Source organism: Contarinia nasturtii, unplaced genomic scaffold (genome assembly GCF_009176525.2).
Source record: "Contarinia nasturtii isolate CC-2019 unplaced genomic scaffold, AAFC_CNas_1.1 Cnas_scaffold_187, whole genome shotgun sequence".
Classification (NCBI taxonomy): Eukaryota; Metazoa; Arthropoda; class Insecta; order Diptera; family Cecidomyiidae; genus Contarinia; species Contarinia nasturtii.
In genome coordinates, this window is record NW_022197544.1 from 3,187,756 (window position 1) to 3,214,467 (window position 26,712).

General features: G+C 31.4%; 5 protein-coding genes across 5 annotated transcripts; 1 reads left to right on the plus strand and 4 right to left on the minus strand.

Moving 5' to 3' along the window:
- Positions 1 to 36: 36 nt before the first annotated feature.
- Positions 37 to 3,659, minus strand: LOC116352577 (phospholipase ABHD3). The gene is made up of 6 exons (XM_031785285.1): positions 3,413 to 3,659; positions 2,033 to 2,168; positions 1,562 to 1,945; positions 947 to 1,460; positions 604 to 718; positions 37 to 448 (listed from the first exon to the last, which is right to left on the minus strand). The coding sequence occupies exons 2-6, from the start codon at positions 2,138 to 2,140 to the stop codon at positions 328 to 330; spliced, it is 1,242 nt and encodes a 413-aa protein (XP_031641145.1). The 5' UTR covers positions 2,141 to 2,168; positions 3,413 to 3,659; the 3' UTR covers positions 37 to 327.
- Positions 3,660 to 6,351: 2,692 nt separating this feature from the next.
- LOC116336583 (eukaryotic translation initiation factor 2 subunit 2) lies at positions 6,352 to 8,898 on the minus strand. Its single transcript, XM_031760511.1, has 7 exons — positions 8,752 to 8,898; positions 8,010 to 8,115; positions 7,618 to 7,932; positions 7,144 to 7,357; positions 7,010 to 7,050; positions 6,844 to 6,928; positions 6,352 to 6,614 (listed from the first exon to the last, which is right to left on the minus strand). The coding sequence occupies exons 1-7, from the start codon at positions 8,767 to 8,769 to the stop codon at positions 6,431 to 6,433; spliced, it is 963 nt and encodes a 320-aa protein (XP_031616371.1). The 5' UTR covers positions 8,770 to 8,898; the 3' UTR covers positions 6,352 to 6,430.
- An 864-nt stretch (positions 8,899 to 9,762) lies between these two features.
- Positions 9,763 to 10,952, minus strand: LOC116352563 (tax1-binding protein 3 homolog). Its single transcript, XM_031785266.1, has 4 exons — positions 10,732 to 10,952; positions 10,453 to 10,581; positions 10,280 to 10,365; positions 9,763 to 10,087 (listed from the first exon to the last, which is right to left on the minus strand). The coding sequence occupies exons 1-4, from the start codon at positions 10,783 to 10,785 to the stop codon at positions 9,985 to 9,987; spliced, it is 372 nt and encodes a 123-aa protein (XP_031641126.1). The 5' UTR covers positions 10,786 to 10,952; the 3' UTR covers positions 9,763 to 9,984.
- A 163-nt stretch (positions 10,953 to 11,115) lies between these two features.
- On the minus strand, positions 11,116 to 12,224 carry LOC116352268 (1,2-dihydroxy-3-keto-5-methylthiopentene dioxygenase). The gene is made up of 6 exons (XM_031784739.1): positions 12,102 to 12,224; positions 11,863 to 12,005; positions 11,706 to 11,783; positions 11,509 to 11,636; positions 11,383 to 11,443; positions 11,116 to 11,316 (listed from the first exon to the last, which is right to left on the minus strand). The coding sequence occupies exons 2-6, from the start codon at positions 11,983 to 11,985 to the stop codon at positions 11,164 to 11,166; spliced, it is 543 nt and encodes a 180-aa protein (XP_031640599.1). The 5' UTR covers positions 11,986 to 12,005; positions 12,102 to 12,224; the 3' UTR covers positions 11,116 to 11,163.
- Positions 12,225 to 13,810: 1,586 nt separating this feature from the next.
- Positions 13,811 to 25,937, plus strand: LOC116352267 (arginine kinase). Its single transcript, XM_031784738.1, has 4 exons — positions 13,811 to 13,963; positions 24,468 to 25,082; positions 25,158 to 25,431; positions 25,508 to 25,937. Exons 2-4 carry the CDS (start codon positions 24,484 to 24,486, stop codon positions 25,700 to 25,702), a joined length of 1,068 nt encoding a protein of 355 aa, XP_031640598.1. The 5' UTR covers positions 13,811 to 13,963; positions 24,468 to 24,483; the 3' UTR covers positions 25,703 to 25,937.
- The last annotated feature ends 775 nt before the right edge of the window (positions 25,938 to 26,712 follow it).

The following is a 26,712-nucleotide window of genomic DNA, read 5'->3' on the forward strand; positions in this document are numbered from 1 at the left end:
ACTTGACAAACGATTTCAAATGAAAACGCAAAGAAATTCAAGATCAAATTATCAATTCAATTGTTAATTTATACATTTAATTAGAAAATTTAAATAAAAGTACCACAAATTGTAAATTATAATGCACTATAGAATCGCAAGAGACCACAATTTCGTTTGCATTATTTTCTCGTTACTATTTAAATTCAATACTTTCACTTTTTTTGTGCATGAGCTTGTTGAAAATCTGTTCTTCTATGGAGCAAGAAATTTATGCAAATAACATTACGATCATTTGTTATTTGATTAATGAAAAAAAGAAGAAACAAGTACATTTTTTATAGTAACTTAATTGTCTGCTTCTTGTTCTGAATATTTTGGGTAAATTTTAAGCATATCTGCTGTCACATCTTCAAATTCTTTGTTGAATAACGTTGCTTGAAAGTACTGTGTGAATAGTCGAGCCATGCTGAAAATTGAAAAGGAGAAAGATTATATTTAGATTGCATTCGGATATCTCTAATTCGACCCGACATTTTTATAAAAATGCAAATGAAAAAAAGTGTTTTTTTATAAATTGAAACAAAAATATTGTGATAAAAGCTATTTTGTAAATATACGAACTATTCATCGCCAGTTTTGGGCCATACTCCCTCCATAAATCCAATGTGACCACCACGAGCTGTGACAACGATTGCCACATGACTTGATTGTTCTGCAGCCATGGTCATCGGAATTGCTGCAAATTTGGATACAAATATTATAATATACTCTATCCCATGTATAAACGTCGAAAATTCTACGTGCACACAGCAGTATCTATTTTTAAATAGGATAAATCGTGCACGTTTAGAAGTTCCGACGGTATAAATGCTTTCCATTGTGCTAAATAATAAATATATGTGCTTTCAGTGTTTGAGATCTGGTGTTTTAAATTATTTCATTTTGTTGTGTCCAAATTTTTTACCTTCTAGCGGTTGAAATGGATCATCTGCAGCACTCAAGCAAAGCAATGGAACGGAAATTTTGTGCAATTTATTATGAAGCGTAGCCATACTGTAGTAATGATCAACGTCTTTGTAGCCGAAATGTTTTGATGTAAAATTACTATCGAATTCTTTAATGGTTTTACTTTTGAGAATTTGATCGAAATCAATATCATGGCGACTTTGTTTAAGAATTTCATATCGTTTCAATGTATCACAAAGTCGTCGAGTCAAATGTTTACCAAGCATACTATTTAAGTATGGTTTTTCAATGCTGGTTGTACCCTTTTGTACATCCCACGGCACAGATATGATTTTACAGGCGGTGAATATTTTTCGTGCTTCTTCGCTGTGTCGTGACAAATAGTTTCCCAACACCAGTCCTCCCATGGACACCCCTATTGCTCCAATTTTTGAATTTGGATATGATTTACGTAAGTGTTGCAATACTTCCGACAAATCTTCAACATTGGCGGCACAATAGAGCCGAGGTGTCTGAAAAAAATCAAAAGCACCCATTACATTAGTATACTATCGTCAGTATTGATGTTCAACATTTTACATATATAAATCGATTTTAATGATATCATGCATACCTTAAGTGCAACGCCGCCTAGGCCACGGTTATTGAAAACAACAATTCTAGCACCAATAGTGTTTGCGGCTGTAACCAAACATTTGATATATTCGGATTGTGATTCACCCGTCAGTCCAGGTAAAATTAATATCAGAGGTGCATCGTCGGAACAGTTATGATCACTCCAATCTAATGCAATCTCACCACCATCTTTCAATGTGAGCAATTCACGGCGATAATTTAATCTTGGTAACACTTGTTGTCGCAATAGACTGGCGAATACTGTTTGGGCACGACTTTCAACACACCAAAATGTCGGCCAAAATTTAAGCTGCAACATGGGAACATTGTTCAACAGAAACTGTTTGAATGGTCCTTCCGAATTCACAGCCAGAATAGGTCTCTTTAACAAAATATTTTATTAGGTGAATTTTAAATCATAAAAACGAAAATTCAAAGCCGTGAGTCACGGTATAAAAATCACACTCACCTTCACGACTTCAATGAGATAATATACAAAATATCCAACCGAAAACACGGCAAATATATTCCATCGTGGTAAATTTGATAAATAAAAATATAAGTCGTAAAGCAGCATTGCGATGGGCTTATCAAATCAAATAAACCTGAAAGAAGATTTTAATCACACCGATAGAATACCGACACTTTTGAATAAATATGAATAAGTTATAAAAATTAGTTTTCAAATCGTATCGGTGTATCTAAAAAGCCAATTTGATCGATTCAAATTTATTCGAAATGAGAATTTCTTATAGTAATAATAGAATTGTATATAATTCGTTGGGAATAAAAGTGGGAATAGCCGAAACCATGCTTTCGAACGCATGCCTTTAGTGAATGTATGACAAGAGATAGTAGGGAAGTGTCTTCGGAAATGTTTGAGGATTTGAAGATCCAAAATATTGCTGAAGACGCTTCCCTTCTATCTCTTGTCATACATTCACAAAAGGCAAGTGTTCGAAAGCGCGGTTTCGGCTATTCCCACTTTTATTCTCAACCATACAATATAATTCTTTCGTTGTACTGGTTGGTTGTTAATTTCAACAATAAAAAAATTTCCAGACTAATAATCCAACGTCATTTCAGGTTTTGCTTGTCAATTGGAGTCTAATTTCTTCTTATGGTTGGCATTTTTTTAATAACTTTTTGACGGCAATATACTTTATCACTTGATAATGTTTTCGATTTGTTTTTGTTTCTTAACCCATACCATATCATTTTATTTTTATTCGTTGTTCGAATTGTGGACGAAAACACAACTGGTGTGAATGGGTTAACACAATAATAATAATCCTATATATATATTTCTTTTGACGTTGAAATCGGTGTTAGTCTTCTTTAAAAGTGTTTGTTTTGACAACAGCTTAATGATTTTCATGATGAAATTTGTAATATCGTTTAAATGATAGCAGTTTATTGGAGAATTTCGTCATTTGTGTGTTTTATTTTGAACTGTGTGAGAAACAAATGTTATCGAATTCATACATCGGTTCGATTTTCCACATTTTCTCCTTGTTTTTTTTTTCACACGAACATGTGTTACTTTTTGGATCGATTTACGGCAGTGAAATTTTGCCAACGGCAACAAGGTTCATGAAATCAACAACATTAATTGAAATAAAATCAATTTTTTTTAATCAACAATAAATGAAAAATCATTTTAAAAAAATGATAAGAAACAAAAAAACACACTAGACCATTACTTTATACTTTGTATCTAAATAACTCATTCATTATGTGTGAATGATGTAATACCACAAGAGTACAATTTTTACACGCATTTTATTCATTTTACAGAGAATGTGTACATCATTCAACATTTTATTTTTTATTATTAGGTCAAACATACCCAGTCACTTGAAAAATGCGAAGAAAAAAAAATTGCACTTCAAAAATTGATTATTTTCAAATATAAATTCGAAAATCGAATTTAATCACAATAACTTTAAACCAAATAACAATTAAGAAAATGAATCGCTGAATTGCCGGTTTGATTAATCATACTACTTTAAATAGACTTATTTCGAACATAGTTCATAGTAAATTCAGCAAATACAACACTGAAATAGACGTACAAAATGATACTAGTCGACGTTTCATACTGAAACTGAAATCATCACGCGGGGCGCTCAAATTCAAACACCACAGAAACAAATACACAACACCGCAAAACATTTTTTTCTAAATCCATTGACAAACACATAAAAGTCAATTTAGCCGAGATAAGAAATGTGTATGTGTTTCACAATATATACATAAGTAGCGGAGACCTGGGCAAAATGAGATACATTGATTTGGGAGACATCGTTATTTTTTTTTATTCAAAGTGCCAAACAATTAAGGTACTCAGAGAAAATAAACAAAGCAAACGTTCGTTATTTTCAATTTCTCTAAGTAGGGCTACGATTATTCGAATAGGTGTTTGTTTCATTTCATTTAAATATCCTTTGACTAGCTTTCAGACAGTACCTTTAGCCGACTCGACCGCAATTCATAGTTCCTTAGTGACCCGGTCTTTCTCTTTCCTATATCCATACATATACATACCGATTAAAATGAGTAAGCGTGTGATATTTTTTTCATTTAGTTGTTGTTATTCATATTTGTGTTTGTAGCAGTGATTTTTTGTGTTTCATCAAAGTTAAATGTCATTGAGCTACACTAATCTATTACATAAAAGCAAATATTTGTTTTATCAAGCGGCAGATACAAACTAACTAATAAAGCTTTTAAGTAAAAGCGATCACAGCATCATAATTTAATGTTACCTGTAGCGGTTTTCAGTGACATTTCCTAATAATGACTTCATACAAATTCAATCTCTCAGAGCTTTAGAGAGATCGTTGACAATTATGTGCCAAATCATTTGTTCTTGAATGACTTCTTATCCATTCAACTTCACAAGAAATTTATTATTATCGCAAAAATTCAGAATTATTAAAAAAAAAATCGTCTATTCACTTTATATTCTTTTTATTTTGGCGCATGCACAGGTGTGTCAAAAAATTTCGGGCCTGACATATAGACGGCACTAGTTACAAATTGTTCATGTGCTGTAATTGAAGTACGAACTGTCAACAGTATTGTGTAAAAAAGTTGAGTTGATATTTGTCATCGTTTGTTTTCTACAACATTATTTATCAAGCAAATTCGATATTTTTAGAAAAATGGATAAAATCGAATATCGTGCGGTGATTAAGTTTCTCACAAAAGAAGGTATAGCACCAAAAGATATCAATGACCGCTTACGTGCTGTTTATGGTAAACTTGCTCCATCGTATACCAGGGTCAAAGAATGGGCAAAGCTATTCAAGTTGGGCAGAGAATCATTGAAAGATGATCCACATACAGGTCGGCCAGTTGAAGCAACTGCTCCAGATGTGGTGGAGAAAATTGATCATCTCGTGCACGAAAATCCTCGAATCAGCAAGAAAGTGTTAGCAGCAATGTTTGACATCTCAACTGGCAGTGTATTCAATATACTTCATGAAAAATTGCACATGAGAAAGGTTTGCTCACGATGGATTCCAAGAACTTTGAACAGAACTCAAAAAGAAGAACGAATTGCTGCTGCACGTGAGTTTCTCGAGTTGTTGGAATGGAATGAAACGGACACATTTGAGCGAATAGTGACCGGCGATGAAACGTGGATCCACTACTATGATTCAGAGCTCAAATCACAGACGATGGAATGGCACAAACGTGGTGAACCAGCATCGAAAGTGCCACGCAAAGAAATTGCCACAAACAAAGTAATGGCTTCTATATTCTGGGATGCCAAAGGCATAATAATGGTTGAATTCCTCCCAAAGAACACCACAGTCACGGGCTATTTATATGCACAACAGATGCAAAGATTGCGTAAAGCAATCACAGAAAAACGTCCTGGTTTGCTGACTCGAAAAGTTCTTCTTTTGCATGAAAATGCACCGTCTCACAAATCATTGCTCGCACAAGCTGCCATCAAGGAATGTGGCTTCGAACAACTCCACCATCCACCGTATTCTCCAGATCTGGCCCCCAGCGACTATTTCCTGTTCCCAAACACTGATAGATATCTGAAGGGGAAGCAATATGAGTCCGAAGAAGAGATATCGAATGATTTTTTCAACGTATGGGAGGACAAAGATGCCAAGTGGTTTGAAGGAGGAATTAAAGCATTAAAGCATAGTTATGAAAATGTCATTCGTGTTCATGGAGACTACTTTGAATAATAAATATAGTCATTTGAAAATACAATGTGTGTTTCTATATCAGGCCCGAAAATTTTTGACGCACCTGTATATGAAAAGAGATAGGATAGATTATAATCCAATATTGTATATGACAATGCAATTTAACCTATATCTAAATTCAGTAATCGAAGAATGACATCACCATCGACAGAAATTAGTTGAAAAATAAAATGATGCAATAGCTGTCACTCATATCTTAGTCTCTATTCAAAATGGAGACACTTTTGAACACTGATTTTATAAAAAAGTTTTATCATTGTGAAGATGAATAATAAAAAAATGATGAAATTGTTTGTTATAGAATGAAATTGACGAATAATTACAATTGATTTATGGTGAATCAATAAATTCCTATCTTTTTATTCATACATTTGAATCGCTTTTCGATGAAAATCATGAAATTCACATTTTCTGAGAATATAATTTCAAGAAACCGAAATTTTACACAATTATGTAAATCGCGGTTTGACATTTTTTAACAAATACGTTGGTGTAAAAAGTTTCATATTTGGCATAGCTTTGGTAGGAAAAAAGTAATAAATAAAACTCCTTGTTTATCATATTAGCTTTTAATTCAGATTTCCGATTACATGCTTTGTTTCTTTTTATTTAAATTGAAAGTAAAAACGTGTCTAAGCTGTTTTCGCACGAATGGCGGCACGTTTGCTGGTGACAGCTTGGAAACCAGACTTAATACTAGCCACCGAACATCGTGAACCACATGATTCACATTGCAAGAAGAATAGACGCGTATCTTTCTGTAAAATGGTTTCGGGGGAGCGGCAGGTGTGACACGTAACATATTCTTTGATGTATCTGCAAATGAATTGATTTGTGAGAAAACGACCTTCAGATTGAATGCTCGAGAACTTATTTTGAGAGATTCCTGAGATTTTATTGAAATATATAACCACCATATAAAAATTTAGGTTTTTTTTTTGTATGTCGGAGTTACATTTCAAAAAAATCTAGACAGAATTCTCATATTTATTCCCTGACAATCGTTTGATAAAAAGTTGATTGAGAAATGCGAATATTGCAATACCTTCTCAATACGTTTTCAATCTGTTTCGATTGAAATCGACCTTTGATAATCAACTGCTGGTTGCCGTCCATTGAACCACTAGTACCTAGGGGAGAATCACAAAATTATAGATATCATCAAAATAATCAAAATTATTGGAAACATATAAAAATGAAACCACTAATACCCAATTCAGCTAGCAAGAAATCCAATAAATGTTTCGGTTGACTGAGAATAAAAAAAACGATATTGTTTAATATTTTGACCAATCATCTTTCGGAGCGAAAAGAAATCAATTTAAAAGAATCGCAAATGTCTCACCGATGCAACGTTTTGCAAATATCTGTGAAGTTTGCAAATGATGTCTTTTTTGTTCCAACGCGCAAAACTTGAGGCGGTCTCATGACGAATTTCGGCTTACGACCAGCTGCCATGTCTGGGTTTTTGTCCAGAATAATTTCAAAGACACGTTTTAGCAGTTCATCGTAAGTGTAATCTCGATCTGAACCAAACCATGATGTGCTGCTTTCTTCAACTGTGTAAAAACAAATCCAAAAAACAAAATACATATTGATATAAGTTGCATTTGCATGCTTTGAATACGTGAGAAAAATCAAACGAAGAAAACAAATTGCTCAGATAAATGAAATTAAATTCGAAAACGAAAATTTCAAAATACCCGTATCAAGGATAATTCCTTCCTCAACTGATTGCATGAATTTAGATAAAATTAGACAAATTTATTCACACATTGAAGTATTTGCTTCTGAAGGAAGTGAAAAATAAAAATGTTACCATTTTCGGATAAAACTTGTTGTTGTTCCTCAGTTTTCTCGGCAACCAATTCGTCAAGTTCCTTCTTCTTTTTCTTCTTCTTTTTAGTTTTCGAAAAGTCCAAATCGACATCATAATCATTTTCGACGTTGCCACCCTCTTCACCAACAGCATCATTGACTGCATCCTCCTTCTTATCATCACCATCAACAGATGGCAGATTGTTCTCCAATTCATCCAGATTGAATGGCTTCTTCTTCTTTTTCTTCTTTTTACCGAAGTTTTCAAGATCTAAATTTTCATCGAATTCATTTGCGCCACCGTCATTCTCCTTGCCTATCCCCGACACAAGAAACACAATATTTTATTTATAAGAAAGTTTTCTCAACATACTAAAGACGAAAATAACTAACCATCTTCCTTTTCCATGTTATCAGCGTTGCTTTCACCTAGAGCCGCATCCAAATCGAAAGGCGTCTTCTTCTTCTTTTTCTTTTTGACTAAAGCCGGATCAAAAATCTATGGAAAATGAAAAACAAAAACAAACAAATTCAGAAACAAAGAATACCAACACTGGCCGTTGTTTTTAAATTGCATTCACATGAAAATCTTATGCTAACGACGTGATTTCATGTCGTCGTCATAAGATTTTCATGTGTAGATCAAATTATAGGGCATATATTTGAGGTTATGTTGATTGAAAAACATTTCGAAATTTATTGTCCAATATAATCAATCATTGATGAAATTGCAATACAAATAGATTTGGAATTTCTTTCGTCATGCATTGGTGACTGTTTGATTGAAAAATATGTGTTGCTTTTTATTTTGCGATGCGATTATAAAACAAATGATATGTCATTGTTTCAGCAGATTGTAAAAAATGCAATTTGTTTCATATCTATATTTGATATGACTTGCACATAGTTCTCTCTACAGGATTTCATTTGTTTTAGTTCTATGTTTTATATGATGTGTACTTTGAACTCAACGATATATTCCAAACATTTTGTTTTACCAAAGCGTTCATATCTTATGCCTAATTACAACTTTCTCACGCGATTTCTTTGATACGCACGAAATTCCTTGAATATTCATTTTAATTTTAGCTACACATTTTGATTTTAATCATATGTTTTAACTTAATACACTTACTGTTTCTTCTTCCGTCATGTTTTTGTATTTTTTTTTTAAATAAGAAAACTGATCACCAAATTATTATTGAATTTAGAAAGACATACAATGCATCTACTGTATCTAATGAATAAATGACGTCTACTCGATTCTCACACGTTGTAAGAATGGGTCCGTTCAATGGCCTGTATCCCGAAAAGCATAATACCGTGTATTTATACGTACACATACGTACATGTTGATATCGATGACAATGTGTATAGAAAATGCAAAATTGTTTCGACCGCATCAAGGTGTTTGTGTGTTGGCTGACTTTAATGTAACAGTGGGGTAACCCAAATTCATCGAAACAGAAAATTGTCACATTTCATTTGAAAATTAACGTTAATCAACTTTTTTTTTCTTATTTTGTTTATCGAAACAGAAAGAATGATTTTGCTTGACTTAGAACTCATTCTTTATATATTCTGATTATTATAATAACTTCTTTTTTATGGTTTTTAACAAACATTTTGTAAATTTGCAACGAATGGATTTATTTGCGCTCACAAGCATTAGAAGATTCGCACCTTATCAAAATTTTAAATTCTAATCTTTATATAATGGCTTCCCAAAATTATTTATAAACACTTCGTTCGATCCATGCTGTTATGAGGCCAGGAATTTTTTTTAGTCAGCCGGTGTAGACCAATTGACCTGGGAAAGAATGGAACCGAGATATTTTCTAAATAAAATCCAAGTCTACATTGTAATATCATTTCAATTGTATTTTTTTTTTATTCGAAATGGAATGAAAACAAAAACTGGTCCATCGAACTAATTTTAAATTTGAGATTCACTGGAATTGTTAAAAAAAAGGTTTACCTTCATGCATTGAGGAAAAGGTAATAATTATAAAATAATATCTTATTTAAATCTGATAACATTAATCAATACTTAAAAATATGCAAAAAGGTATTTATCGGTTATTTTCATATTCATACTTGCATACTTGGTGTTTTAAAAAACATATCTAAAAATTGCTAATATTTATTATAAATTTAATCATTATAAAAACACCATCAAAAACAATTATACTAAGTTTGTTATTGTTATTTTTTTGTTTGTATAAATCTGGAATTTGTTCTTTAACTTTTTGAATGTTAAATATTTGGACTATTTTGTGGATGAGTTTGATCTGCAAATCAGTCTCTATAATGCTCCCGAAATGGTTATGACTGGGACATACATAAATAGAGAATATCATTGTGTGATTTAAGTGGATGTGACCCCTTTTCGTGCCACCAACAAATTTAGCACGGGATGTTTTCGTATGTAACTCACGGCCTTTTTATGTGTGACCATTGTAAAATCGTAACTAAGGGGAGAATCACAAAAGAAAAGAATTAATTTGAAATAATCGATAAGTAATCGACAAATAATCGACAAATAATCGAAAAATAATCGAAATAATCGAAAATAATCGCAATAATCGAAAAAGAATCAATAACAATTATTAAATAATAGTAAGTGAAAGGTAATTTTTAAGTGAATTGCCCCTAGATCGTACCCATTGCATTGCAAAATTTTGTCATGCATACGTAAGCCGGCTCGAGACGCAGGACTACCTTCGTGCACATCAGTCACATAGATGCCCTATAGTTTTTAAGTTTATAAGTTAATAGCAATTTCCTCCCAATAAAAAAGACAAAAAAAAAAACACATTCAATTGAATTTACGTACATTGTCCGTATAACCTTGTGGGCTTTTCTTATAATTTTGATCGATTCCGCCTCCAATTTTAAAACCACACTTCAGCATCTCCTTTCCTTCAGCATCATAGTCCATTTCTTTATGTACTACAATCGGTATCTGAAATGAATAATAATAGTCATTTTCAATATAAACAATCATATCAATAATAGAATCCCAATAGATTCCAATAGTTACTATTCAATGTTTTAAATTTTTTTGTTGCTAAGTTTTTCAATTCATGAACTGATTTGATTGATATACACTTACACTGAGGCACTCCATGGCAGTGCCTGCCTGGTGTTGAAAAGCCATTTTAGCCATTGTGATAGATAATATTTATTTGATTTGTTTTTAAATCGAAATCACTCAAATTCAACAATTTTTCTTCACTGACGACCAAATTGTAAACAAATATACGCACACAAGCAATGTATATCAGACAGAGAACTACTTCACATTTATTTATTGAAATTAACTATAGGTGTGTTTTTATATTAAAAAAAAGACAACATAGAAAGAGATTTCATGAATGAATCAAAAGGAGAGAGAAAGAGAGCAAAATGAACTTCAAGATTGATAAGTAGCGCCATCTTGTATCATACTAACACATTGAAAGACAACTCTATTTTCTTTTTGAAATTTTATATTTTTCTTTTATATACAAAAAATTAAAAACAAGAAAATGCTGCCTTATTCAAATTAAAATCCTTTTTGTAATTGTTGTAAATATTCTTTTCGGACGATCATATCATCGGCTGGACGATTGTATGGTAGCCAAATTGGTTCACCAACAAAATATCGTTTGGCTTTTATATAATTGTTCGAATCAAGTGTAAAACGATGGTAAATTCCCTTTAAAAACAGGAAAAATTGTTAGAAACAAATGGAAATCACAAATAAAAAAATTTAACGACTAACCTTTGGAATAACAATCAAATCACCACGAACGACTTCAATCCGGATCCATTCATCGCTGCCGCTGTAAATTAAAAAAAAAACATTCAGTTTTCCTACTATGAATGCCATTAATTTGGTTTTACACACTCTCTAACATCAAAATAACCAGAACCATCGACCACAAATCGAATTTCTTCATCTGAGTGAAGGTGTTCAGTGAAAAAGGTCTTCAGTTTATTATCGTAATCGGGAAGGCAGTCTTTTGAACATATTATCTACAGAAATGAATTTGTATCAATTAGTAATACGAACAAAACTAAATTATTCACCAGCTAGTTTCTTACCTCATCTTCATATGAATATCCACGATCTTTGCGAATTCTATCCAATTTGCCATCCACATTATATGTATCAGCATCTAACTGAAAGTAAAATTCGCAATAAATTATGACAATGTGAAATAAGACTTTTTTAGATAGCTAAATCACAGGATATACAAACTTGGAAATATTCGACGCCAGTTTTTTTGAACAATTCGTCCAATTGTATATATTGTGGTGGGCTACGATGATGTTCCAATCGTTGATCGGTAACTTCATTATCCATGTACCACGCTCGAACCATTTTTGCGATTTGCTAACATACTTGAGAAAAAGTGAAAATATAACGACAAAAAACACTTATTGATAATGTCAAGAGATAAGCGCAACTACAGTAGACAATTGCGTTTTAAGTGATACCTGCGCTTAACGTGCAGCTCGCTATATATAAACACTCATTTTTTAATTCTCAATTAGTTTTATACTATATGACACAAACTCGTATCGATACGACCAAACGTACTAGATTTGTGCAGAAATTTAGTGGAGTTTTGAAATTTCTTTCAATCAATGGAGACGGTTTATCAGAAAAATTCTGAATTGCACTACATTTAAATAAGATAATTTTTAAATCGTATTAGAAAATTGATGATTGTGGCCATTATCTTTGTTTATAGTAAAGCTCACTTTTGAAAATCCAAAGTAATGAAAATATATATTGAAATGATTTTCAAATTCTTGCATCGAAAGTTTTTTCGGATTGATTTGCCTTATATGTAATGGTCTTGTATTTCATAAAAAAAAACACATTCGATGTTATTAAACAGCAGATATTGAAAATTCTAGATATTAGCAAGTTTTAGTTTTATCTCGAAATTTGTTTTTGTTGGTAGCACAAAATGAGGAGAAACCACTTTAGATTTGCGGTTTTTCACTGTATTTATGTAACAGTTGAGAGATGATCATTTTTCCGAATTTTAATCATTCATCTTGTTTATTTTTATCGAGACCGTTTTCTCTCACTTTTGCCCGTTAAAGAAATGCCGCATAAACAAATGACTATAAATATCACATAGAAACACGATGAAGAAAGGAATTTTTCGTTTTGTTGAAGTTGATTTTCATCGGAGTTTCAAATTTAACTGCTGAGTGTGATTCGCATGCGACAGCATAAACAAAATTATTCTTATACAATACAATTCTAAATGTGTGAACCACCGCAACGTTTTTATTCGTTCAAACAATATGAAGGAACAATGTTTATGTTTAAGCGTGCGACGCACATTCAGCAGAAAAATATATATATTTATTTTTTAAACAGAAAAAATAATTTTGCATTATGAGGATGTGTAAATGTTTTTGGACATTTCTCTCTCTTTCTTCCCTTTTTTTTTAATATACATTTTTTTTTTGAGCTGGCAAATATATCAGTTGACCCATCAAAATGTCACATACAGCAAAAGAGAATATTAGCAGCAATTTAAATTTGCAAAAAAGAGCGGCATTCATAACTCTCAACCAAATTCACCGCTTGGTGACGGGACAAGACGAATATTATTGTAGGTTGCACTAGAAACTTCTCCCAGTAAAATCCATTTATAACAAAACAACAACAATATCAAATGCATATGAAGACAGCGATGAGATGAATTGAGTATATGTTTGACTTTTGTACACATCATAAATAATTACAATTCAATCAACTCAGTTAGATTTACAGACATTATTATTGAATTGGAAAATCAAACCAATAACATGAATGCTATAGAAATTCAGTTAAATATATAAACATGATAAAAAAAAATAAGGAATCATATCCATCCACGTACAATAACCGAAAAAGACCATGGTACGATGACACAATTGTACGGTAAATGATTTTCGAGAGAAAGAGTGAAATTGAATGAGTGAGAGAAGGAGACAATACGATAGTCTGGCGGTTTAGCGGTACGATCAATACCAATTCTTGTATACATCCACACGAACGAGATATCTATAGAAACGTTTAGATTGTGTTGGATACAAAAGAATATAGATGTTGTTGTTGTAAATGCTGTAGCTTTCGGTTGTGTTCAGCGAGAGGCAACCGAGCAGGCCACGAAAAGAACAAATATTCACTAGCAACATTTTCCAACCGTACATCAGTTCAGTGTTGATAACTAAGAGCGTCTGATCGCTTGTGAACTTTCTGGTGCTGATACAAATTACTTGAATCCTTCAAACCTAACGGTTGAATTCTGTGAAAAATATCCAAATTTTTTTTCAAATAAAAAATTGTTAAGGTGAGCAATAGAGTAGTTTACGAAAATAATTTTTTTTTTTGTTATTTTTACGATATTAATGGTAATTTTTGTTTCGAAAATTGTATATTTAATTATGTGCGTTTTGATCAAAATGAAGAAGAAAAAAAATCAATTATTTCTAATTCCGGCAAAACAAATGTTCATCACGTTAGACTTTTCTGTAGAAAAAGGTTTAATTATTTAATTTAAGTCTTGTGATCCCAATTGAATGTGGTGAATGTAAACTTGATTTTTCTTTCTATTAGGGAATATGATGAACAATGTTACGTAATTATAAGAACTGTTCTCCATGACCATGAAAATCATGAAAACTGATTTTTTTTTTTAAAGTGAATTTCAACACATATTTCAATAATCATTATTGTTAGTTTTGAATGGTTAACAAGCCATAATTTTGTCTACATTAGAAAAAAAAAATTCAATTTAGAATGTAATTGTCTAGATCATTGAAAGTTCGTCACTTAACGTTGGCAATATAAATTGATGGTACACTTATGTACGCATTTTTACATCTTTTTCCAAACTATCGTTCATGACAATTGGAAAAAGTGTACAGGAATTCGTTATAAAAAGAATGACTGAGTAGTTTAGCTAGCGTTTACACATGGAACATGGTGCAATAATGAGGAATACGCAAATTAAAATACACTACAACAACGTTAAATACGATATTATTATATAGAAATGTTGAGCACTAACACAAGTAAACAGATTTTGCGATGTATGTGTTCAAAGAGAAATAAAACAGTGTTGTTTAAAAGAGTGAAAAAAGAACGGCTTGGTGTTCCGACGGTCACCAGCATAGTTCATTGCACATGCAATGCTATTGCTTTATAATTTTATTTGTGTTTGCAAATAAGCCCAACTGGTAGTATAAATTCCAAATTGCATATGCAACAACAAAAGCAGACCATAAAACGTTGTATGGTGCGGAATGTCTTCTTTTTTTAAACTATTGTAATCAAAAGTGTCGCTTTCATTTTAAAATGCAAAAAGCCATCACGAAAAAAATCATGTTGTGGTGAAATATAATGTGTTTCGGTGTTTTCTCAAGCCAATGTGTTCACGTCTTCGTTTCAGACGAATTTACTGTCACTATGCTTCTGCCGATATATGCACAAAGAGAAATACGAGAAATTCCAATGTGGCTGAATCAATGTAGTTCTGTCATACTTAAATATTGAGTTTCACGCATTATATTACGTGATATTCATACAAAAATATTTAATTCGTGCATTTAGCTTAAATATAAATATATATCTTTATTTCAGAATAAACACTAGGTTTCAATCATTAAATTGTCCCGCATTTTTCCAATGTGTAACCAATTTTGATAAAATACATCTTGAGTTATCAATTCAACCGATTTGATTAACATAATCTACTGAAATAGACGATTTGAAGACAATAAAAACGCTTGTGCATGAAATCACTGTATGAAAAATAGTTCTATTCTCATAAAGTAATGAAACAAATTTGTTTGAAAATAATAAAGACAACAGCGTCACATATAAAAACACAATACTCCAATTCGAATTCGAAATATGCACGAATACAAGTACCATTCTTGATGAACCATTCAAGTTTTCTACAGACAAATTATTGTTACAGGCAAGTCTACTAGCTATTGCAATTCTATTTTCAGTGTTTACCTCATATGAGTTTTCATTCATTTATCTTTTTTTATTATTACTGATTTCCCCCTTTCTCCCTCCATCTCTCTCTCGCTCTATATCATTTTTTTTCTTCTATTTCGTGATATTCTAAATAGCATTCAATTCAGTCTGGAATTCAGTAGTGCTCACTCTGTCTTTATTCAGATTTCATTCGATGTCTGTTACGTTGAATAGATAGATGCACTTGAAATAAATCAAATAATGATAATGTTGTTACGGGCTTCGGTACGAAAAGATGAACAAAGAGACAGAATTTCTTGAACAATTGCATTGCAGCGTTTTAATAATTGCAACGTTGGCAATGAATTCAATGTATAAGGCTTGGATTGAGTCAACCGAATAGATCTTTGTAGTTAATTGTTTGACATATTGTTTATATTGTTTTGTTTGATCGACTTTATGTTGTTGATGAAATATTTATTGTTTAGCTTATTTATATTTGAATTTAATACTACCAACAGAAAAATTAAAATTATATAGGAGACTTTTAGAGAACATTGAACAATTGATGAACATTTCACAAGAAAATAGTGAATGTTGCTACCGCCTAAAACTAACCTTAATTTCTCTTAGTAGTTGTTTATAATATAGAGTAATGATCTGCTTTGAAAATAAAAATAAGAAACCATAGCAAAAATAGATCATATCAATAGTTTTCCACCTGAAAACCACCTATTTCAATGGCTGAAATACATGCCGGTTATGTAAGTGGTCACTCTTCTTCCTCTCTTACTAAAAAGGATTTTGTTGCACTATCTTATGCAAACACAATTTATGTATTGAATACATTGTTCTGTCGAATAGCAGTGTGTTTTTGTGTATTCTCCAATAATTTGCGTCACATAACATTGTATTGTAACCAGCATGTATACGGATGTATTGGCTGACATCGGCGCAGTGCTTACCGCAATTTTTTTAAACAATGAAAAAAAAACGTTAGACATTTTATAGCCATCGTATAATTTCAATATACTAACAGATATAATCGAATCTCTATAAAGATTTTCAGGCAGATATTGAGAGTATAACTGAAAGCATTTGATGGGTGGTTAGTGAAATTTGTTTTTGTAAAAGGGAAAGAAAAGGAGAATGCAATTTGAATTTCATGTCAAAGCCGAGGTCATAGATTTTGATATGTTTGCGGAATATTCAAGGTCACTAAATCTGTGTATTGAAATGAAAATCTGCATGAGAACCTATTACATAATTGTTGCACAATAGCTATGGGCATCATTCTTTAATATATTCACACAATATTTCCTCCGTTCTATCGTTCTATTCCTCTTTTTTGCACACGTTTTCATTTTGAATCATCACACATACACTTCAATAAAGGTGTGTTTGTTTTTTTCGAAAGAAGAAAGATTTTTTTTTTGCTATGCCATGTTGTTACGTAACGCATAAGTCATAGAGCTTCGTTTCATTTTCACATTTTGTGAAGCGTCGGATCAAAAGATACAGACGTTTGACAAACACGGCAAAAGAATAATTTTCGTAATTATCGGATGATTTTCCGGTTTGGCATGATGACAAAAATATGCTTAACTTACTCGAATACAACAAAAAATACAAATTTGAGACGAAATTGTTTTTGAAAATATCTGTTGAATCCTTTGTTTTATTTTTTAATGAAAAAAAAAATATATTTGAAATATTTTTTTCATTTTGCATTTATTTCGTAACGAATACGAAAACGAAATATTTTAAAACAAATGACACCCACTAGATTTTCTTGAGACGAGATGTTTTTTTGCTGATTATAATGATTTTTTTTGCTTGATTGGAAAATGTCCAAGATTGCGTTCTGCTCAGAGTGAAACCACACTGATGCTTAATGATTCGACTAGCAATTGTACGAGTTCAGTGTAGAATTCATAATTTTTCATCAATTGCGTATCGGAAAGAGTCAAGCTGTTTCGTGGAAATTTCGAAAAATACAATTACAGTAGACTTTTGATCTAGCTTGCAGTAGTTCAAGTATGAAAGACGTAAGATTTCATAACAAATAACACGACAATATAAAAAATATTGTGTATGGTCTCATTGTATATTAATTCATGGTCAAATTTATCAAAACCAGCCTTGGCAGTTAATGTAATGAAATTTTTAACATTTCACTTTGACAAACGAACATATGTGTTAATTCTCATATATCCAAATACTTTCTTCAAAACGGGACATTTTTTTTTGATTTGTGTATTAATTATTTATCATATTTTGCAAAGAACTGCCCCCAAATAATATGAAACTAATGAAAGCTATTGATAAATTATTTTTTTTTTTTTTTTGTGAAATAAGTATGTTTTACTTTGGATTTTAGTTTTCTACAGACAAAAAATTATTTAGTAGTAGCCGGTTTTACGTATGAAATCTAGTAATTTTCATGTAACTGTAAAATTAAAATGAAAGACAAGAACCGCGTACTGTTGTTTTATACATATTTTTATCATGATTATTTCTTTAAATATATTAATGATTTTTATTTTTTATGATTGAAAGTGCTTGAAACAATACTTGAAATAATTTGTTTGAATTCATTATTGTTTTAATATTTTAATTGAGGATGTTTTCCAATTCCATCAGTTTTACAGTGTGCATGTTAAAAAATAAAGGACCATAATATATATTTCATTCAAAAAACTTTCAATTGCCTGCAATGCGACTCGAAAGTCAACTTATTCAACATTTTCAGAGTTTGAAAAATTTAATTTTGAATTTCAGCTACTAAAAATTTATATGATATGCGTATATTTCTAATTAACAAAAGCTAAAATTCCTTAAAAATTAAATAATAATGATTTGATATTCGCAGACATATTTTTTTTTTCAAAAGTAGTTATTTTTTCATATTAAAAAATTCATTTTTTTAACCTAATTTGTGAAAGCAATAATAGATTTTGATTAAAATTTGGATTATAATAAAGAGATTTGATATTGATCTTTCATAATTTATTTTTAAAAATGAAATTAAAACGATTTTTCAATTTTTAATTTCAATTCGCCTCTCGGTATTCCGACATTTGGTCGTATGCCGACATTTGGCAATCTACTAACATATAATCAACAATATAATTTGGCAATCTAACTAATGTTATCGTAACATTATTTCTGTTTTGGGATGGAGTAAAATCGTAAGAGACCTTTTATCGATAACTACTTAATAAATTTCATTTTAAATGTACCATGGTCATATGGTTTAAGTCAAAGTCAACTTAATCATCATTTTTTTAATATTAATCAACGGTGACCGGTCATATCATCCCCGGTTACAATTTCCCCCATACAAATCTAATGGAGAATTTATGCCCGAAATATCGGAGAAAATAATTCCTCTAGCATCGAAAATAATAGTCACTCAAACGAACTTGAACTCAAACTATAGTTCGTATAGCGTCAAGCTATCAGCTATTGCCTGTCAAATGGACGGTAACAAGCAACATACAATGGAAAATCACACAAGAGGAAAGTACGCATCGAAATCAAAACCAAAGAAAAAAATAATTATACAAAAGAGAAACGAATTTTAAATGAGTTTCAAGCCTGGTTTCAAGTAGAATAAATTGTAACACAAGTCAAAAATAGAGCAATTATTCTCTTTCAAGTTTTCGAGAGAAAAAAAAGTATTCATATTTCTTTCAATTTATATTTGAAACACAAATACGAAAATGTTTTTATATTCAGAGTATCAAATGCCCGGGCAAAATTGAAAGAACTTTCAAAATGTCTTAATATTGTGTTTATAGACGATAGACGATTCAAACTAAAGTAAGTGCATTTTTATGCGATTTTAATGATGAACACAAAATAGTTCAACACTGTCACATTTTCTCTAGAACTCTTATTTTTTGCCACGTTGTATTTTCCTCGCAATCATCTTTTTTTCAAATGGGAAATTCTCATTTTATCAGAAATTATTCCACATTTTATAGAAACTTTCCAAAAAATATATTCATTTCATCTATCCAGGATATTAAAAATATTTTCAAATATAAATAATCCAATAAATTTATACAATTATTTTGTAAACCTTGTATGTTACTTCAACAATATGTGCTCTATCTCTCTTTCTCTTTGTCAACATCGCCAACAAAACTTTGTTCTTCATCCGAGATATTTCAGTTTGATAGAATTAAATTAGACACAAACGAGCTGAATACAATTTAATTTTCAAACGAAGCCAATAGCTTGCTCATCGCATATCAAAGCATAAGAAGAAATAAAAAAAAAGAACGAAAACACAATATATTTTTGAAACTACACTTTTGTGTCATTTATTTTGCATAAGATTTGACATAATACGAAATAAAATTATCATTAAATAATCAACTATAAAATACATAGAAGTGAGTGTTAATTAATTTTGACTAAAATGAAACTATTACAATTAGAATAAGTTGAGACGAAAGCGCGCAATGCAATATGAATAAAACGAATTGTCGTTTGTCTATAGAAATGAATTGTTAAATTTGATTGAACAAGAAATGAAAGAAAGAATGTGTGCAAGTGTATTGTAAGCTAGGGGACAGACAAATGTTTCGGGATCTTGATTTGAGTCCAGCTTCACGTAAATTCAACGAAGATTGGAAATGATCAGAATTTGAATTTGGAATTTATGACGATCGAAACTGAATCAAAAAGATTTGAATACTGAATTGTAGCTTCTTGCCGTCGATTATAAAAGCGTTGGGTTATAGCAAACTTCAAAATTGATTGAAACTGTCACATTAATTAATGAAAGCGGTACATATTATGAGCAATACTTTTTCAGATGCTAAATTCTTCACACACATTCGCATTTTAAATTCGGTTTTTATCATATGCTAAAAATGCGAACGGATCATTTGCTACTCATGTACGCTCACGAGTGTAACTAAAAACTATTTATGTATAGCTTTGTCATCAAACAAAAAACTACGTTAGTGGCGATAGAGGATTTAAAATTTCCAAAAAGGTCAATATTGTTTATCACAGTCTTTTTACAGAGGAAGAAAAAAAACAAGGAATCTTGTGTGTTAACGACAACAAACGGCTATTCCTATATTTGATTTGGGCTGCCATTTTAAGTTGAGATGAATAACTTCCCATTGAGCATCACTACAAATTTCAATTTATATTGAAGAGAGAACATTCACAAAATAATTAAATACATATGTGTGAGTGATGCCGTCACTTGTATTGTGAAAAGCTAACTGAAAAACGTACATACTTTTTATTTATCGTCTCATTGAGAATACTTAGTTGGTTAGTGGAAATGATTATTGTCGGATTGCATGTCGACAGAATGTAGTTAGTTACGTAAATGAGCAACTGTGAATATTTGCAATCATGTGATTTCCCGCTTGTATAATTCATTCAATTCGTTAATGCAGATATCACATACATTTGTTGCTTATAAACTACATTTAAAATGACACATATATTATACTCGTTGATGGATTAATTTTATTCGACGAAATTTAGTCTGATAATTTCATACAATGAAGACCTGTTTGCCAAGCGGACAAGAGTGAAAAAAATGTCACAGCGGTTACGGTATATTCTCATTTGTATGTGCATCATGTATATGGGAAGAATTCTGTATATTGACACTATGTCTCATAGAAATCGACATATTCGACACTTTAACTAATATTGATGCTCCTCAAATCTTTTATAAAACAATATTGTTTATAGATTTATTCAATAATAAAAAATCGAAATTGGAAAATATTTTCGCTTTGAAAACAACAACAATCTTGTTATATTAATAGAAAGTTTCTCATACACTTCTCAAATCGAATACATTTCTTATGTCCTATTGCTGGCATTTTATTGAGTCGTTTCGATTTTCTATGAAATAAAAAAAATGTACAAATATAGATATAAAAATGCACGTACATACAAATGGTCACAGAAGTCTTGAGTATTTATAACTAATATAATCTTTGTCTTATATGATCCTTTTTTTCTAACAGTAAATAAAATAATAATAAATATAAAAATAATATTTTATGACGATACGGAGAGCTTTTGACGATATTCAATCTAATGTAGCTATAGGTCTGATGCATAATTTTCGAGAAGAAATGTAAGAAATGCGCTTTTGAGACTTCAAACTCAAATTGAAAAGATTTTTTTTTTCGTACTGTATTTGTATTCGTTTTGTATAGTGTTTGTTGCTTCGAAGGATATTTAAAATTAAAGTTTATAAATAATTCAAATGCGAATTGAAATAAAATGAAACCAAAGTTCATCGATTGATTTTGGGAACGTACAGTTACAATACGATTAAATGATGATATTTCACATACCTTGCACGCCTTAACTGCTTAATTATGTGTAAATGAAATTTTTGAAATGAAAATGCACAAGAAACAAATACACACAACGTCAAAAAAATTTGCCGAAACAATTACAAACGCATACAGACACACCCCTTAAATCGAATAAAAAGAGAAAGTGGTGCGGCAAGAAAACATTTTATTTCATTGTATCTACGGTACGAATACAAAACACGATTTGAATACATATATCCAAGGAGTGAAAACTAAACAAACATCGACTAACTGTAGATGGTTGGTTTGATATTGCTCTGCAGATAGATTTGTTGACGGAGAGTGGTGTCTAGTGTGCAATTGAACTTGAACGAAATATCAATAGTGTAAATGTGTGTGTGTTTGTTTGCATGAATGTCTGTGTGATTGTGTTTATGTATGTATGCGATGCGTGTGTGCCTTCGTTTTTTTTGGAACCGTACCGATTTTTCTGTGTGTGTTGTTCTTTTTTCGTTCCCTTATTTGTCTCGCGCGCACTGTTTCATTCAAACACACACAGTACCAAACAGACAAAAATCATCAACCCGAGTCCAGTGTAAATTTGTGTACTGCTGGATGCGTGCGAACGTTTCAATTGTATGTGCTCGTCCTGTCTTTTCTATTTCATCACCAAATTTATATTTAAACGTCGTTTATTTCAAAGCATAGTGCAAATACAATCTTTTCTACTTCATTTTTATATAAATTAAAAACGTTACGAAAATTAAAAAAAAATTACGAATAAAAATAAAGTTTCACAAAATTGCATTTGATACGCGTTAAGTTTGTTTTTCTATTTTTTAAAACGACCAAATTTAACGCCAAAAAGTAAAGAAATAACTTTAAATAAATAGCAAAAACGGTGACAGCAATAAGTATAGTTTAGCAAGTTTCGTGGTATTAGACCAAAAATCGAATAAAAAACTAATAAAAATGGGTGGTTGTGCGTCAAAAGATAAAAAGGATAAAACAGTTGAAGAAGATGGTACAGCTGGCGGTATCGAAGGGTGTGTATCAAACTCGATGGTATTCTTAGCGAGGTAACTGTGCAGTAGCGGCTTTACGATTGTCGTTCTTGTCAGCCGATTGCGTGTGTAATTTTTATTTAAAGAATTTATTTGCTTGAATCATTTTTTTTTTATCTTTTTTTTTAAATCCCCGTCTTGATTTGTGATTTAAAAAGACAACAAAATTTACATATTGTTTCGAAAATTCACTTTGGCGCCAAAGCGTCTCAAATCTGAAATTAAAAAAATATTGAAATACTGAAACGTGTTGATGTCATTCTCATGAATTGTGGTGAAACGGTTGTGTTTTTGAGAAAATGTGGCGCCTAGTTTTTGGTGGCAAAATTGCAGGACGACATGAAACTATTTTTTTGGTATACACAATTCATCGAGCGAGGTAGATGGATGTTACTATGTCGAAAATCATTTAAACGTATCAGTGGTGCATGTATGTGTGATATTTATTGTAGAAGTGGTTGCTGCCATATAAACAATGTGTGTATGTATTTGTTTGTATGACTGTATGTGTATACGAAGGCTTTGATTGCACACAGTATGGCCAAAATAGAATTCAGAAGAGGCAAATGTGGAAAATGAAATACAAATGAACCACCGAATTTTTGCAAGCAGATTTTTAGGCGGTCGCTTGTTTTTGAATAAAGCAATGCTTTGGAAAATTTCAAATTAGATGAATAATCCACTATTCACGAAGAACATTGATTTTCGATATGTTTTAATGATATTTTTATACTCCCGTTTGATTCGATTACACAATATTTTTCAAGGATGAACTACATATATGTAGCTCATTATTATATGGGTTTTATAACACAATGAATTTATCATCAATATATAATGCACTTGGATGCGACGAAAAAAGGCCCACCAAATTTACCGGGGCATACATTTGTTTTCAAATAAAATGGAAACAAAACTGACGTAAAAATAAAATTGATTGATGAAACAATTTGAATTGAAAGAGAAATGAATTTTTGTTTTTTTATTTCTTCTATTGATTATCTAACTGATGATTTTGGCTGTTTGTCTATTTTGGTGGTAATAAAATCTATTTTGGTGGTAATATTTTCCTCCGGTGATTTTACAGAGAAAAGAATACAGTTTGATTGCAAATTATCACCAAAATATTTAAGAACACTTTTCTGTTTTGACCGACAATCTACAAACAAGTTTTTGGGAATTTCTCTATTTCCCTACACAAAACAAGTTAGATGTTTACAAAAATTGGTATTATTGCACTGATTTTAATGTTCAAATCAATTATTTTAGTATTATTATTATTTTATTGTTTGCAATATTTGAAATTGGTAATTTAAATAATGTTGTTAAAAGTGGTAGATGATATACAGCTTGAGATGTGTTGTGATGCTATAACCTTGTTATCATATGTTGAAGATGAATGATATTTGGGATATTTTCCGTCTTTCTTTAAATTTTATCATTGAAAAAAAAAATATTAATCAAATAAATTTCTCTGCGTTAATTACAGCAATAAATCCGAAGCCATGGTTGATGCTGCTGTTTTGGAAAAATTGGAAGCTGGTTTCACCAAGCTCGCAAGCTCTGATTCAAAATCATTGTTGAAGAAGCACTTGACGCGCGAAGTCTTTGACAAGCTCAAGAACAAGAAGACTTCCTTCGGATCAACTTTGTTGGACTGCATTCAATCCGGTATTGAAAACTTGGACTCTGGATTTGGTATCTATGCTCCAGATGCTGAAGCCTACACTGTCTTTGCCGACATTTTCGATCCAATGATCGAAGACTACCATGGTGGTTTTGGCAAAGATGCCAAGCATCCACCACGTGATTTCGGCGATGTCAGCTCCTTCGTCAACGTTGACCCAACTGGTGAATATGTTGTATCAACTCGTGTACGTTGCGGTCGTTCAATGGAAGGTTATCCATTCAACCCATGCTTGACCGAAGCCCAATACAAAGAAATGGAAGAGAAGGTCAGCTCAACATTGAGCGCTTTGGATGGTGAATTGAAAGGCAAATTTTATCCATTGACTGGCATGGATAAGGCCGTTCAACAACAATTGATCGATGACCATTTCTTGTTCAAGGAGGGTGATCGCTTCTTGCAAGCTGCAAATGCATGGTAAGTTTAAATCAACTATTTAATCAATTATCACATCATATTCACATTTGTTTTTCGTTTCATAAATGATTGTAGCCGTTTCTGGCCAACTGGTCGTGGTATTTATCACAATGATAACAAAACCTTTTTGGTTTGGTGCAATGAAGAAGATCATTTGCGAATCATTTCCATGCAAAAAGGTGGTGACTTGGGCGAAGTTTATCGTCGTTTGGTAACTGCTGTTAACGAAATTGAAAAACGTGTCCCATTCTCACACAACGATCGTCTTGGTTTCCTTACTTTCTGTCCAACCAATTTGGGAACAACCATCCGTGCTTCAGTGCACATTAAAGTGCCAAAATTGGCTAAGGTAAGCCAGTTCTAATAATATTTAAATGGTTTGCAATTTTCTTTTTTTAATGAAAATCATCACACATTTTTCATAGGACTACGCCAAGTTGGAAGAAGTTGCCGGAAAATACAACTTGCAAGTTCGTGGTACATCTGGTGAACACTCTGAATCAATTGGAGGAATCTACGATATCTCCAACAAACGCCGTTTGGGATTGACTGAATACCAAGCAGTCAAGGAGATGTCAGACGGTATCACCGAGCTCATCAAAATTGAAAAGAGCTTGTAAATGGCTTAGGATCTACAATGCAAGCATCCAAGATTAAAATTGTTTCATTTTCAACAACAAAATAATCAATGATCGGCAATAAATTTATTGGAACTAATAAATGTTCAACAAAAAAAAACACAAAACTGCTTTTTGAACATCATATTAATTTATGCTGAAATCTATCTAAATCATGATAAAACCAAAAAAAAACTTACTTGTAAAACTAAAATCAAAATTTTGATGTAAAATGTAATACAAATTCAATGAAACATGAACAGCATTATCAGAAAAAAGAAAAATTAATTAATAAAATCCCAAAAAAATAAAATTTATTTAAATCTATCCGTTTAATATCATTATATTTGTTTACAGAACGTTTGCAATGAAGATCAATATAATGAAATTATTAAGATTTCTGATTGTGACACATTTATCTTACGATTTTTGATTCCCCCCATCAGCTTGCTTCTGGTCTTCTCAACGTCTTTGGTTTTGTTGACTGAGCCAAATGTCATCTATTAAACCTTTTGCTTTCCCGAATCCCGTGAATCTGCGGGCCTATCTTTTATTGTGTAAAATTCTTTTTTCCTTTTTATGGCTACGCTTTGGAAGGCTTTACCTAGGGATGATCAGAAGAAAAGAATTGATAAAATGGAAAGGCTTGATGATTTCTTTTAAAAATTTTACGCCTTCTCGAGGATGTATTGATGTAATTATAACACAAAAACATTTCAATTTACTTTAAAATGTGTTCACATTTGGAAATTTTCAAATTATTTTCGAACATTATTCGTAATTGAAAATGGTTGGTATTTTTTTCAATATTGAAAAAAATAAATAAATAAATCAAAACCTTGCCAATCGTTGAAAAAACTCAAATAAAAAAAATCGTATCAACATTTCTTTAGAAATCTATAGAAAATTAATCATTTCACGGCAAAATCATAACAAATGTTATTACTTTACTATATAAGGTTTTTTTTTTTTTAATGTAGTCTTGTCATAGAAACTATACGCAGTGAAGTAAA